Source organism: Nerophis ophidion, linkage group LG15, assembly GCF_033978795.1.
Source record: "Nerophis ophidion isolate RoL-2023_Sa linkage group LG15, RoL_Noph_v1.0, whole genome shotgun sequence".
NCBI lineage: Eukaryota > Metazoa > Chordata > Actinopteri > Syngnathiformes > Syngnathidae > Nerophis > Nerophis ophidion.
Genome location: NC_084625.1, coordinates 9,101,364 through 9,116,407, shown reverse-complemented (window position 1 = coordinate 9,116,407; position 15,044 = coordinate 9,101,364). Strand labels below are relative to the sequence as shown.

The 15,044-nt window shown below is 43.6% G+C and overlaps 1 protein-coding gene across 1 annotated transcript in view; it reads right to left on the bottom strand.

The window, feature by feature from the left end:
• Positions 1–15,044, bottom strand: part of LOC133569904 (dynein axonemal heavy chain 5-like) — an 88,218-nt gene that overhangs the window by 72,344 nt on the left and 830 nt on the right. Inside the window, exons 2-24 of the mRNA XM_061922492.1 lie at positions 13,256–13,444; positions 13,123–13,197; positions 12,960–13,049; positions 12,825–12,896; positions 12,655–12,756; positions 7,301–7,487; positions 7,068–7,233; positions 6,895–6,988; positions 6,463–6,561; positions 6,214–6,395; positions 6,012–6,131; positions 5,838–5,943; positions 3,373–3,468; positions 3,211–3,306; positions 2,977–3,150; positions 2,813–2,902; positions 2,603–2,758; positions 2,168–2,307; positions 1,919–2,070; positions 1,637–1,844; positions 1,484–1,571; positions 1,294–1,417; positions 1,060–1,235 (exon numbers count right to left, since the gene is read on the bottom strand). Coding sequence (XP_061778476.1) covers positions 1,060–1,235; positions 1,294–1,417; positions 1,484–1,571; positions 1,637–1,844; positions 1,919–2,070; positions 2,168–2,307; positions 2,603–2,758; positions 2,813–2,902; positions 2,977–3,150; positions 3,211–3,306; positions 3,373–3,468; positions 5,838–5,943; positions 6,012–6,131; positions 6,214–6,395; positions 6,463–6,561; positions 6,895–6,988; positions 7,068–7,233; positions 7,301–7,487; positions 12,655–12,756; positions 12,825–12,896; positions 12,960–13,049; positions 13,123–13,197; positions 13,256–13,444 — 2,982 coding nt within the window. The remainder of the gene's footprint in view (positions 1–1,059; positions 1,236–1,293; positions 1,418–1,483; positions 1,572–1,636; positions 1,845–1,918; positions 2,071–2,167; positions 2,308–2,602; positions 2,759–2,812; positions 2,903–2,976; positions 3,151–3,210; positions 3,307–3,372; positions 3,469–5,837; positions 5,944–6,011; positions 6,132–6,213; positions 6,396–6,462; positions 6,562–6,894; positions 6,989–7,067; positions 7,234–7,300; positions 7,488–12,654; positions 12,757–12,824; positions 12,897–12,959; positions 13,050–13,122; positions 13,198–13,255; positions 13,445–15,044) is intronic.

Genomic DNA, 15,044 nt, shown 5'->3' with positions numbered 1-15,044 from the left:
AAAGCATGTAAATCCCGTCTTATAACTAATTTGTACACCCTAGCCTTTAAAAAGGCCCCTTTTTAGACCAGTTGATCTGCCGTCTCTCTTTTTTGCTCTGCCACCCTCTCTTTCATAGAGAGGTTATCAGGTAGCCACGGATCAGCTTCCACGGAGGAGGCACTAGCTGTTCCAAGTTGGGACCCGGCACAAACCACTCTTCTTTGCATCAGTTGGTCACTTGTCTGCATACAAGAGGATCAACTGCTGGCCCCACTATGAACTGGACTCTCACATTATTAACTATCCACTCGGCATCCAATGCACCGGTCACTCAATAGGGGGTCCACACATCCGCGGTCCCTTCCTAGCTTTCCTGTTGTCCCGATTGGGTTGAGTTTTTCTGATGTGGTATCTGAGCCGAGGATGACGTTATTGCTTGTTCAGCCCTTGGAGACATTTGTGATTAAGGGCTATTTGATAGATTGATTGATTACTCCTCCTTTAATGTAAGTGATTTAGGGCTATATAAATAAACATTGATTGATTGATTGAAGTACTTTATTTCTTTTTTTAAATGTTTTTTATTGTAGCAACAAGGTTGTTTAGGATTTTTATGATTTCTGATATTTTGTGAGGGCACCACATGGACTTATGTGTGTGAACGCGTGTTGGCAGAGCAGCGCATACAGAGCTACTTGTTGTTGTCCGTCAGTCTACCCCAGGGCAGCTGTGGCTACAGATGTAGCTTACCACCACCAGGTGTGAATGAATGATGGGTTCCCACTTCTCTGTGAGCGCTTTGAGTATCTAACAATAGAAAAGCGCGATATAAATCTAATCCATTATTATTATTATTATTATTGTTATGTTTGTTTGATATACAGCAGTGTATAGCACCTTATATTATGTTAAAAGTGTACAAACTTTCACTAAAATATGGACTTCTGTCGAGGCTGGAACCTATTATTCATATTTACATTGTTTCCTAGGGAGAAATTTGCTTAACTATACGAACCTTTTGATTTACCAACCCAGTTAAAGAATCACTCGAGTTCTTAAATCAAGGTTCCAGTGTACCTGGATGTCATCCAGGCTCGGTCTGAGGACGATGTTAGGAATGGTGAGTTGGACTGAGGCCTTAAAGAGAGGAGCGGCATCTGATAGGCTTCTGGAAGAGGAGGCGGAGGATAGGGTGGACGAGAGTTTGAGGACACCAAGTCGCTTCTTCAGTGAGTCCAGGCAGGACGTGGTGGCTGTGGAAAGATGGACATATAAGGATGGAGAAAAGAAAGACGTTCTTGAGGGTCACACCTTTAACCAGAGCTTCAGTGTTGCGATGGCACAGCTGACCAATCAGGTTGTAAAAGCAACAAGGGAGACAATTCAGGCAGCGAATTTGTTGTTTGGAATCTGGATGGAGACACTGGAAGGATCCCTGAGGAGAAGACAATTCATAGGGAGTGACACAAAGTCACAATGTGTGTGTGTGTGTGTGTGTTACCGCGAGGTTAACAGTATCTGCCGGCTTCATGTTCTTCTTCAGCTCCTCAATCAGCTCAAACACAAAGCCCTCCACCTGCCGGCTTTGCCTGATCAAAAAACAAAACTGTCTGAAAGTGGCCCTGATTTGATTGACAGTTTGTCAGAGGCTTACTTATCCAGCGTGGTGGCGGCGGCGCGGAGCGAATGGTCCGCCTCGGTCAGGAAATCTTGAGGTGACACAGGCGAGTCCTCGGGCAGGACCAGCAGGCAGCAGGAAGACATAGCGTCCAGGAGACGCCCGATGCGGCATTCCAAAACATCGGCGGCTGCTTTGGCGATCTGATCAAGCCCCGCCATGGCTGTGTACACGCCTTCTATGACTGAACAGGAAAAGGCATGTTTGATTAAGAAAATGGCCGCTCGTCACACTGTGACCCAGTCCTCTCCTTCCTACACGTGTCAGTATGGAGGGCAGCCCAGGATAGGATGGTGAGTCCAGGTGAGAGGGACACCTCCACCCGCCCAATAAAGGCCCGCATCAATGGGCGGAGCAAAGATGGGATGCGGCCAAGCACCTGGCTGTAATCCTGTAGCAAGTCCTTCAGACTGGAAACGGTCCAACAGGACAACATTAGTTATGGTGCAGGGGGAACAGAACCATAGGAAGGTTGAAATGATTCTTTGTATCCAAAAGTGTTCTCACCGTCGATACAGAGATTTAATTTCTGCTTCCTTGGAGCTTATCTTTACGATGGCGTTTGGCACCACCACCCCAAGTTTGGTCATCCATCGAGCATCCTGTAGCACCTCCAAAACCACAGGGTCCAGGTTCACTAAAATCTCCTGAGGAACAAGGTCCACAAAGGTGTCAAACCATGCACTTAATGATTAGGTGCCACGTCCTGTCCACAAGTCATCACACTTCAATCCTACTCAGTGGCCTAGTGGTTAGTGTCCGTCCTGAGATCGGTTGGTTGGGAGTTCAAACCCCGGCCAAGTCATACCAAAGACTACAAAAAAATGTGACCCATTGCCTCCCTGCTTGGCACTCAACATCAAGGGTTGGAATAATTTCGCCACATCTAGTGTGTGTGTGACAATCATTGGTACTTTAGCTTTAACTTAACTTCCCATTCACCTGGTTGTTCTCCTGTCTGACCAGCAGGGGAGAGTTCAGGAGGTGTGGCGCCCGTTGAGCAGCCTGAGTCCACATCTGCACGTGCACGAACTCGTACCGCAACAACGCCACAGCCATCTTGTTATAGTTCTGGATCACCTTGGTCATCTCTGGACCCTGAAGACAAAGTCATTAGGATATTGGTGGAGATGTTAATTATTGACAACATACCTTGAGGACGTCCAGCTTCTTCTTCAGGACCAACATGGGAGACTCGACCTTCCTGAAGAGCTGACGACACCACAAAACCCGAGCCGCCACCTGAGAGGCAAACAGACCAATGACGTTACAGCTCGTTTCTTTGCGCTGTGATCAGATGGCGAGACTCTAGGTACCGGTGTCAAGTTGCGTCCGGAAGGCGGTCTGTCCCGCTGTCTCCGGTATGTCTTTTTCAGCACCTCCAGTTCACGTCCGTAACGCCGCAGCAGCAGAAGGTAATTCTGCTTCATGTCCAGATGAGACATGGGACCCGACTCAAAGGCCCCCATCAGCGCTAGGATCCGGTCCATCTGAAAAGCAAACGCTGACTGTAGCCTCTTGAAGGCTCCGTTTGATGTGGTGGAACTTACAGGCAAAGACTGACGCAACCAGAAGTCCAATAGACCCTGAAGGTCCAGGAACACGTCCCTGACTTGCATCTGGAAGTCTACGTGGTCGCTGTCAAACTGACGGGAACATTCAACGTTGTGTCGACATTTTGGTCAAAGTTGATGCTTTGTTTCTTTGTTTACCTCCAACTTGCGGTGGTCCAGGATGTCGTAGGTTCTAGACATGGTGCTGGACAGGATGTTCTGGTAGCGAGCGTAGATTGGCTCCACGCCATCCACCTACACACACGGAAATGTCAATGTGGTGACCTCTCCATATGTGTAGAAAAACTGGGCAGAGTTAACCCTAATGGCAGTGCTCCTCAAAATAGTGGGGCGCTGTAATATGTGTGGGGGGACTTGAGAGGGAATAGTGTTTCTCTTGACACATACAGATAGATGAATAAATAAACATTCACTTCAGGGGAGGCGTGAAAAGAAACTATCAAGAAAGATATTGGATTGCACTACAAACATGAAGGTACTACCAAGAATGTATCGGGGCGGATTGCAGGTTCGAATCAAAGACAAACCGGCGGGAGAGTTTTTTCAAAGCAATTAGTGTACAACTGCGAATTATCCAGCTGGTGGCTATTTATTGCCGTTACCTAACATTAGCATTAATATTTGGATTTCAGCATCGAAAGTCACTTACTAGTTTAGCAGGGACAGAGCCAAGGCAGCATTGGCCAAAAATCCCTCCTCATGTTTGAGCTCACGCCAGCAAGTGACAGCCGGGGAAATGTTGATCCTTGACTGTCATTTTATCCGGGTAGGCTGCATTGTTTTTTTTCTGCTCCTCACACAAAAATTTTCCTTTCTTTGGTTGTTTTGGAGCTTCGACCATGATAGCAGTAATTGCGCGCAGGCGTTTTTCTTCTTCTTTTAGTTATCTGGCGGCACATAGGCGTTCGCATTGACTTCCGTCTTTTTAACAAATGGGGAAAAGGAGAATGACATATGCTGTAAAGCAAGGGTCTTAGACCCACGGCTCGTGGGCCAATTGCGGCCCCCCACCTTAATCCATCCATCCATTTTTTACCGCTTATTCCCTTTTGGGGTGGCGAGGGGCGCTGGCGCCTATCTCAGCTACAATCGGGCGGAAGGCGGGGTACACCCTGGACAAGTCGCCACCTCATCGCAGGGCCAACACAGATAGACAGACAACATTCACACACTAGGGCCAATTTAGTGTTGCCAATCAACCTATCCCCAGGTGCATGTCTTTGGAAGTGGGAGGAAGCCGGAGTACCCGGAGGGAACCCACGCATTCACGGGGAGAACATGCAAACTCCACACAGAAAGATCCCGAGCCTGGGATTGAACCCAGGACTGCAGGAACTTCGTATTGTGAGGCAGACACTCTAACCCCTCTGCCACCGTGAAGCCCCCCCCACCTTAATATGAAAGTTTAATGTTAGTGCGGCCCGCAAGTTTTATATGAATGGCGCTTGACAGCGTTGTGTGCGGAGCTGTAGAAATCTACCAATCATGGCGTAGTATGCGGCTCTTGAGGGCCGAACATTGACGTCTCTGCTTGCGTGATGCAAGCAGAGAAACGTTTTGCCGCTTTTCCATTAGACTCGGACGTGCTCTTCTTTCCTCCCTCGCTCGCTCGCCCGCCTGCTCGCTCTCTCTCTGTCTCTCGCTCAATCACTGTATGTGTGTCTCTTTCTCACTTCCTCCCCTGGTGCCGCTGTAAACAGTCTGGGCTGGGGAGATGAGCGGGCCGGTAGCTTCCGTAGCACTCCGCCGAAGGACCGAGCGACAATACAAAACTGTGGTGCACTGGACCCCAGCGCTGATACTCCGGCAGAGTCTCTTGGCGAATCGGACGTGTAACATGTCAGTCGTGATGTCCGCTCGATGCTATCGCTATCGTACCTGAAAACTCCAGTGCGAGCAACCCCCCTGAGAAGATTTTTGTCATTTGGGTCCAAAATGGCTCTTTCAACGTTCTGGGTTTTCTACCCCTGCGTTAGTGAAAAAGCGGCAAATGAGTGAAAGCGACAGAGACGTTGCCATGGAGACGAGGGTTTCCTTAGGTGCCTGGCTGCAGTCCGTCAGTAATAACAGTCCCCGACAACCTGGACCAATTCAAACCATTATTATTTTTTTTATTATTGTTTAATTTGCATTGCCTCACATTACTTCATTCTCATTTTGTTCAATTATATTTGTATTTTATTTTGTGTTGAAAATAATAATAAAGACATTTAAAAATGAATTTTTTAAGAAATCTTTTTTTGCGGCCCAGCCTTACCCAGACCCTGCATCCAGTGGCCCCCAGGTAAATTGAGTTTGAAACCCCTGCCGTAAAGCAAGTCTGGACATTTGCAGTTTTTTGTGTGGCAGGATTCCTGCCACCTTCCTTAACGTTGCTAAGAGCCAGTGAGAGCAATACAGATCCCCTCATGACAGAGGTGTCCTTGAACTAGTTGTAAGTCCATGTATCATCTCAAATGTTATAAAAATATTTCACGAAGGTTAAAAAGTTACTTAATGCTACCTTGATCCAATGCTTCCTATATAGTGGCGTGGGCGCCCCTATTCTGTCTCCTAAGGGGGCCGTGACAGAAAATAATTGAGAACCACTGCCTCAAGGAGACCTTGATGCGCTGCATAGTTGACAGATCTTCCAGGCAGGACGCCATGTCGGCGATCTTCTCCAAGCGCCGGCAGAAGGCCTCAAACTTCCCAAAGATGTAGTTCTCGCTGCACACAAACAAGGATGGCCGTCATTTTCACCACATCATCATACAGTAAATACATCAATAAGGTACCTGAAGTCAAACTGTCTGCATGTTGGTTTTGCTTTTAATTTGTCTCGAACGGCGTGGAAGCTGTGCTGGTACGCCGCCTTCAGACGCCAACACTCTGAGATACGCTCCAGCAGGACGGGCCTTTGACGTTCACACAACCACCATTTTTACGCCAATACTTTGTTCCGGGACACGCTGCCTCTGACTGCATCTGATTGTGTACCTGCTGAGGTCCCAAATGTGGGCGGCGCCCTGCATCAGGTATCTCCTGCAGGCGCTGATCATGCGATTGGTGACCTTGATCAGCAGCGACGTCATCCTCTCTGAGGTGTTGTAGTAACCGGAAACGGCGTGGATCATACTGACGGCGGCCATCAGAGCGGGAACGTGCTCCAGCATCATAGCCTGGATGAGACGCATGGAAACATCAGCAATGTTGACAAACAATCCAATTCTACTTATTTATTAATACCGGCGAGCTTTTCTGCAGCTGCTTGAAGAACTTCTGCAGGGTGAGGAGAAACTTCACGTTGTCTTTGGCCTCGTTGGCCACCACCGTGATGTTGGCGTCCTGAAACAAAAGGCATGTCGTGAAAGAGTATAAATGATAAATAAATAAATGGGCTGTACTTGTATAGCGCTTTTCTACCTTCAAGGTACTCAAAGCGCTTTGACACTACTTCCAAATTTACCCATTCACACACTGATGGAGGGAGCTGCCATGCAAGGCGCTAACCAGCATCCATCAGGAGCAAGGGTGAAGTGTCTTGCTCAGGACACAACGGACATGACGAGGTTGGTACTAGGTGGGGATTGAACCAGGGACCCTCGGGTTGCGCACGGCCACTCTCACACTGCGCCACGCCGTCCCAAAGTAGGCTAGTGAAGCTTTGTGGACACTCACCAGCTCCCTCCACGCTAGCAGCATTCTGGACCTGGCCACCTGCAGAACTCCAAGAGTCCTTTTCACCTGAGGACGCTTCAGCTCTTCTACCAGACTGACACACACACACACACACACCCCCATCAACATGCTGCATGTTCAAGGAACAGCATGCAAGGCTCCATGTTAAAGACCTGCTGAAAGTGACCATCCGAGTCTTCCAGTGCTCCAACTCGGCGGAGGGTCCAACGTCATCTGCCTCCTTCCTCATTTGCTCGCTCTCAGTCAGCAGTCGGCGAATCTGGTCGGCCCACGATGCGACCACGCCCTCTAGCTTCTCCATCAGCTCGCTGTCATTGGCTGAAGCGCGGTGACTTCAACATGGTGCTTGAAGATCACCTTGGGTTTGGACAATTGACCTTCTTACCTGCTGCCGTGTAGTCCGCAGGGCTGCTCAGCTGATTGATGATGAGAGGAAGTTCAAGCGGTTGCAGCTGAAACATCTTGGTCATGTTGACTTGCAACAAGTTCAAGTGACTGACAAAGTCGTCCAGCGAGGACAGGAAGTCTTGTACGTAAGGACAGGCGACTCCGTCCTGCACGCCGCCCCACGTCTGAGGACAAAACATAGTTACTGTGCCGACTTCACCATCTATCAGTACAGTGGGACTTTTCTGTGTTCGTGCTTCATTCACTGACTGTAATAAAAAACCTTTGTTATTTCTAGTATTATCAATGGGACAATATTAGAGTGCTTCTTAACCATAGGGGCAGGGACCATTGTTGGGCTGTGGGTGACCCCAAGAGGACCACCAAAGTATAATGTTTCTCAGCTGAGGTCCATATGCGCAGCAGCTAAGTTGTTATACACTTTTTCACCACTTGTGGCAGTAAGGACAACATCAAACAAACAAAAGAAGTCTGAAGCTAAAGTCATAGAGAAGAGTAAGTGCAAAAACTATAACTAAAGTTGTGGTGCTGTATTTTCGTTTATTTGTTTTGGCACTTTAGTTAATGAACATATTCATTATTATCTAGTTTATTTATAGTAACACAACATGATTGTTTGCAAATGTATTTTTTGTCAGTTATTTATGAGTTATTTTCTTAGGCAGTATACTTTGTTAGTACTTATTTTTATAATCAGCCTGACCTAGGCATAAGGTTTATGTGTCAAATAAATAAACTTTGAGATTAACACATGCTTTCATATCATTTGACAAGGTTTATCCTGTAACTGAAAATTAGTTGGATATAATTATTGACTATGATGAAAATCAATATTACAAATTCAATGTTGATATTTGAGTGGGCCTCGGGCCCCTTTATAGTGGAGAGGTTGGCCTCCGAGGTCAAAAAGGTTAAAGTTAAAGTACCAATGATTGTCACACACATACTAGATGTGGCGAAATTATTCTTTGCATTTGACCCATCACCCTTGATCACCCCCTGGGAGGTGAGGGGAGCAGTGGGCAGCAGCGGTGCTGCGCCCTGGAATCATTTATGGTGATTTAACCCCCAATTCCAACCCTTGATGCTGGTTTAATGTATTCAAAATACCAATAACTGTGTATACATCACTGTCTGTCATAACAGTGGGATGTTTCTGTGTTTGTGATTACTTCCCTGTCTGCAATAACAAACATTTATGGTCACTTTATATCCAGTATTAACAATGGGACAAAACAGTATGTAGGGCTTCACGGTGGGAGAGGGGTTAGTGCGTCTGCCTCACAATGCAAAGTTCCTGCAGTCCTGGGTTCAAATCCAGGCCCGGGATCTTTCTGTGTGGAGTTTGCATGTTCTCCCCGTGACTGCGTGGGTTCCCTCCGGGTACTCCGGCTTCCTCCCACCTCCAAAGACATGCACCTGGGGATAGTTTGATTGGCAACACCAAATTGGCCCTAGTGTGTGAATGTGAGTGTGAATGTTGTCTGTCTATCTGTGTTGGCCCTGTGATGAGGTGGCGACTTGTCCAGGGTGTACCCCGCCTTCCGCCCGATTGTAGCTGAGATAGGCGCCAGCGCCCCCCGTGGGAATAAGCGGTAGAAAATGGATGGAAAACAGTATGTATCAGTGCTTACTTTACTGTCATTATTAGCAGTGTCAGTGTATACTTCACAGTCGGTAATAAAACTAGAACTTTAATGTGACTTTGGTTACTTCACAGCCTGCCATAACAGTGGAACATTTCTCTGTGATTAGTTCACTGTCTGCAATAACACTGGCACTTTTTTGTGGCTGTGGTTACGTCACAGTCTGTCCCGGCAGTGGGATATAAATGTTTGTGGGCACTTTATTTTCAGTATCAACAAAGGAACATTTATGCATTAGTACTTAATTCACTGTTTATAACACCAAAATGAGCGTATACTTCGATTAGTTCAGTGTCAGTAAGAACAAATGTCTGTGGTTACTTCACAGTCTGCAATAACAGTGGGCATTTTCTGTGACCAAGGTTACTTAGCTGTCTGTAATACCAAACATCTGCGGTCACTTTATTTTCAATATAAACAGTTGGACATTTATGAATCGGTGCTTATTTTCAGTGTACACTTTGCTGTCTGCCATAAAAGTGGGACATTTCTGTGTTTGTGTTTAGTTCACGGTCTGTAACGACAAACATTTATGGTCCCTTTTTTTTCAGTATGAACAGTGGCACATTAATGAATCGGTGCTTACTTAACTGTCTGTATTACCACTATCAGTGTACACTTCACTGCCTGCCATTACAGTGGGACATTTCTGTGTTTGTGGTTACTTTATTGCCAATGTAAACAGTTGGACATTTATGCATCGGTGCTTATTTCACTGTCTTACCAGTATCAGTGTATACTTCAATGTCTGTCATAACAATGGGACATTTCTGTGTTTGTGATTAGTTCACTGTGTGTAACAACAAACATTTGTGATCCCTTTATTTTCTTTATGAGCAATGGGACATTTATGCATCTGTGCTTATTTCACTTTCTGTATTACTAGTACCAGTGTAAACTTCACTGTCTGTCATAACAGTGGGACTTTTCTGTGTTTGAGATTAGTTCAATGTCTGTAATAAACATTTGTGGTTACTTTATTTTCAGTATGAACAGTGGGACATTAATGCATCGGTGCTTATTTCACTGTCTTACCAGAATCAGTGTACACTTAACTGTCTGTCATAACAGTGGGACATTTCTGTGTTTGTGATTAGTTCACTGTCTAATAACAAACATTTGTGGTTACTTTATTTTCACATTTACAGTATGCATCGGTGCTTATTTCACTGTCTTACCAGTATCAGTGTACACTTCACTGTCTGTCATAACAGTGGGACTTTTCTGTGTTTGAGATTAGTTCAATGTCTGTAATAAACATTTGTGGTTACTTTATTTTCAATATGAACAGTGGGACATTAATGCATCGGTGCTTACTTAACTGTCTGTATTAGCAGTATCAGTGTACACTTCACTGTCTGCCATAACAGTGGGATATTTCTGTGTTTGTGATTAGTTCACTGTCTAATAACAAACATTTGTGGTTACTTTATTTTCACATTTACAGTATGCATCGGTGCTTATTTCACTGTCTTACCAGTATCAGTGTACACTTCACGGTCTGTCATAACAGTGGGACATTTCTGTGTTTTCGATTAGTTCACTGTGTGTAACAACAAACATTTCTGGTCCCTTTATTTTCAATATGAACAATGGGACATTTATGCATCGGTGCTTATTTCACTTTCTGTATTACTAGTACCAGTGTAAACTTCACTGTCTGTCATAACAGTGGGACTTTTCTGTGTTTGAGATTAGTTCAATGTCTGTAATAAACATTTGTGGTTACTTTATTTTCAGTATGAACAGTGGGAGATTAATGCATCGGTGCTTACTTAACTGTCTGTATTAGCAGTATCAGTGTATACTTCACTGTCTGCCATAACAGTGGGATATTTCTTTGTTTGAGATTAGTTCAATGTCTGTAATAAACATTTGTGGTTACTTTATTTTCAGTATGAACAGTGGGACATTAATGCATCGGTGCTTACTTAACTGTCTGTATTAGCAGTATCAGTGTACACTTCACTGTCTGCCATAACAGTGGGATATTTCTTTGTTTGTGATTAGTTCAATGTCTAATAAAAAACATTTGTGGTTACTTTATTTTCACATTTACAGTATGCATCGGTGCTTATTTCACTGTCTTACCAGAATCAGTGTACACTTAACTGTCTGTCATAACAGTGGGATATTTCTGTGTTTGTGATTAGTTCACTATCTAATAACAAACATTTGTGGTTACTTTATTTTCACATTTACAGTATGCATCGGTGCTTATTTCACTGTCTTACCAGTATCAGTGTACACTTCACGGTCAGTCATAACAGTGGGACATTTCTGCATTTTCGATTAGTTCACTGTGTGTAACAACAAACATTTGTGGTCCCTTTATTTTCAGTATGAACAATGGGACATTTATGCATCTGTGCTTATTTCACTTTCTGTATTACTAGTACCAGTGTAAACTTCACTGTCTGTCATAACAGTGGGACTTTTCTGTGTTTGAGATTAGTTCAATGTCTGTAATAAACATTTGTGGTTACTTTATTTTCAGTATGAACAGTGGGACATTAATGCATCGGTGCTTACTTAACTGTCTGTATTAGCAGTATCAGTGTACACTTCACTGTCTGCCATAACAGTGGGATATTTCTTTGTTTGTGATTAGTTCAATGTCTAATAAAAAACATTTGTGGTTACTTTATTTTCACATTTACAGTATGCATCGGTGCTTATTTCACTGTCTTACCAGAATCAGTGTACACTTAACTGTCTGTCATAACAGTGGGATATTTCTGTGTTTGTGATTAGTTCACTATCTAATAACAAACATTTGTAGTTACTTTATTTTCACATTTACAGTATGCATCGGTGCTTATTTCACTGTCTTACCAGTATCAGTGTACACTTCACGGTCAGTCATAACAGTGGGACATTTCTGCGTCTTCGATTAGTTCACTGTGTGTAACAACAAACATTTGTGGTCCCTTTATTTTCAGTATGAACAATGAGACATTTATGCATCGGTGCTTATTTCACTTTCTGTATTACTAGTACCAGTGTAAACTTCACTGTCTGTCATAATAGTGGGACTTTTCTGCGTTTGTGATTAGTTCACTGTCTGTAATAAACATTTGTGGTTACTTTATTTTCAGTATGAACAGTGGGACATTTATGCATCGGTGGTTACTTAACTGTCTGTATTAGCAGTATCAGTGTACACTTCACTGTCCGTCACAACAGTGGGATATTTCTTTGTTTGTGATTAGTTCAATGTCTAATAACAAACATATGTGGTTACTTTCTTTTCAATGTAAACAGTTTGACATTTATGCATCGGTGCTTATTTCACTGTCTTACCAGTATCAGTGTACACTTCACTGTCTGTCATAACAATGGAACATTTCTGTGTTTGTGATTAGTTCACTGTGTGTAACAACAAACATTTGTGGTCCCTTTATTTTCAGTATGAACAATGGGACATTTATGCATCGGTGCTTACTTCACTGTTTATATTACCAGTATCAGTGTACACTTCACTGTCTGTCACAACAGTGTGACATTTCTGTGTTTGTGATTAGTTCACTGTCTAATAACAAACATTTGTGGTTACTTTATTTTCAGCATGAACAGTGGGATATTTATGCATCGGTGCCTACTTCACTGTCCATAATACCAGTGTGAGTGTATACTTTACTGTCAGTAATAATCATTGGACATTTTTGTGTCCTACCCTTGTTACCTGTGGTGCTTTAAGCGCAGGTAACATTACGCTGGACATCAAGGTTTCCAAACTGTTCAGGATGTTTCCATCGCTGCTGTCCAACATGCCAAAGTTGACCTCCTACAAGGAAGGAAGGGTTGTCGACTACATTGAAAGAGAAAAATATCAGAGGACGTACTAATAATGACCTGATGGACGTTAGCAGTGCTTATCGCCTTTTTGGTAGTTCTCAGAAAGAAGAAACACTTGCCTTCCAATGACTAAAAAAAGCACAAATGTCATTATCTCAGTATAAGAAACTACTTGCTTTTTACAGTTTGTACTTCAGCACTTCCTGTAGTGAGGAAAAGTTTCCTCGTAGCCACGGCTGAGGAGGATACGTCCCTAAAAGAAAGATGAGTGGAGGACATGTCCTGGAGAGAAAACAGAAACTGCTTTCAAGATGACATTAGTACAGCAGAGGGATGTTGAAAGGTTCAAGAAGACCTGCTTTGTGTTCTGATAGAAGAAAATCAACTTCCTGGATCCATTTACGGCAAAGAAGTCTTGGATCAGGTCAAACTATGACCAAAAATGGATTTCACGTGAGATGTCTTCAAGAGAATGTGCGTGTGCGCACCTTGTCATCCGACACAAGCGCGTCCTCCACCTCCTGCTGGTCCAGACACGCAGCATCCACCAGCCTGCTGATCAGGTACTGGTGCCGAGGGTCCAGTGAGGACCGCCGCTCTTCCTTCAAGGCTTTGGCCTGCTTGGCCCGCTCACGTCTTTCCTCATTGGACAGCATCGTTGTCCTCTTTGGGGACACCTGCACATGACAATGATCGTGTCTTTAGTCAGAGCGTTGCCCCCTAGTGGCCGAGTTCATGCCTGCTCACAGAGGGTTTTGGGGCCGGGGCGGACGCATGTTTGTCACCGGAAGGGTTCTGGACTCCAATTCTTCTGTGTCCTGCATCACAGAGGAAAACATTAAAAACTTATATATATATATATATATACACACATATATATATATACACATACATACATACAAATATATATATATACACATACACACACATATATATATATATATATATATATATGACCGAAATGAACTTATTTTATTCATTCATTCATTCATATATATGTCTTAATTGGATTATCAAAAACACCCGCAAATGCTGGCTTACTCTAATAGAAATGACATGTTTACTATAATTACAGTTTAAAGGGGAAAAAAGAGAGATTTATGTCTGCTTGCACGTCTCCCTATTAAGTGTGTTCTTTCGGAACTTAACAATTCCATCTGATTCCAATTCCTGGGTGACGATCCAATTCAGAATGGATTCTTGATTGAACATGATTTCCAAATCAAATCGATTCTCGCAATGCATTGTAAAAGTTTTTCAAAAGAGGTTACGGGCAATTTTCCCTCCTGTTTTTCGAATGTGTGAGTAAACGCCAAAATTCCTTGAACATTCAGTGGCACACATGTGAGCAACGGCAGATGAGCACACTGTTATGTGCCTATCTTTTTATTCGATTTTGTGCGCAGCCTAGATTTGCCGTGCGCAGTGGACGCGTAAGCAGTGTGCAATTGCACAGGCGCGTACCTTAGAGGGAACTTTGTCATGAAAAAGGTCGGTTTTTTGGTTGGTGCACTAATTGTAAGTGTATCTTGTGTTTTTTATGTTGATTTAATAAAAAAAAACATATATATATACATACATATACATATATATATATACATACATATACATATATCAATAAAAAATGATTCTGCGGCCCAGTGGTTGGGGACCACTAGAGGGAACGTTGGTTGCGGGATTGAAAAGCTCCTTCTGATTGCATGAAAATGAAAAGTTATAGAATTGCGAAATTTTTTGTGCACCCCTAATCGTTTTAGTTTTTTTTTTCCTTTAATGAAACAGTTACAACAGGGGTCGGGAACCTTTATGGCTGAGAGAGCCAAGAAGCCAAATATTTAAAAATGTATTTACGTAAGAGCCATATAATATATTTTTAACACTGAACACAACTAAAAGTGTACATTTTTAAGTAAGACCAACATTTCTAGAGTATAATAGGTCTCTTATTCTTTGTAATAACGTTGCTATTCTGAAGCTAAATTAGGAGGGGGCGTGGCCTGCGGGTCTGCAGCGAAGCGGGGTGTTGCCAGGACCGGCCTCAAAATCAGCGACAGGTGTGTAAAAGGCCCACCTGGGCCTTGTTGAAGAACCCCCAAGAGGGCTAGCCCTACACTAACCAATAATTAAAAAAGATTTCTTACCCTTAAGGCAACTTCTTGAACAGGTGCGGTAGAAAAAGGATGGATGGATTCAAATGCATGGGCGTTTTTATATTTTTAACATTATTTTTAACACTGTGATTACAAGTGGAATTATTCATTACTTATTGTGTTAAGC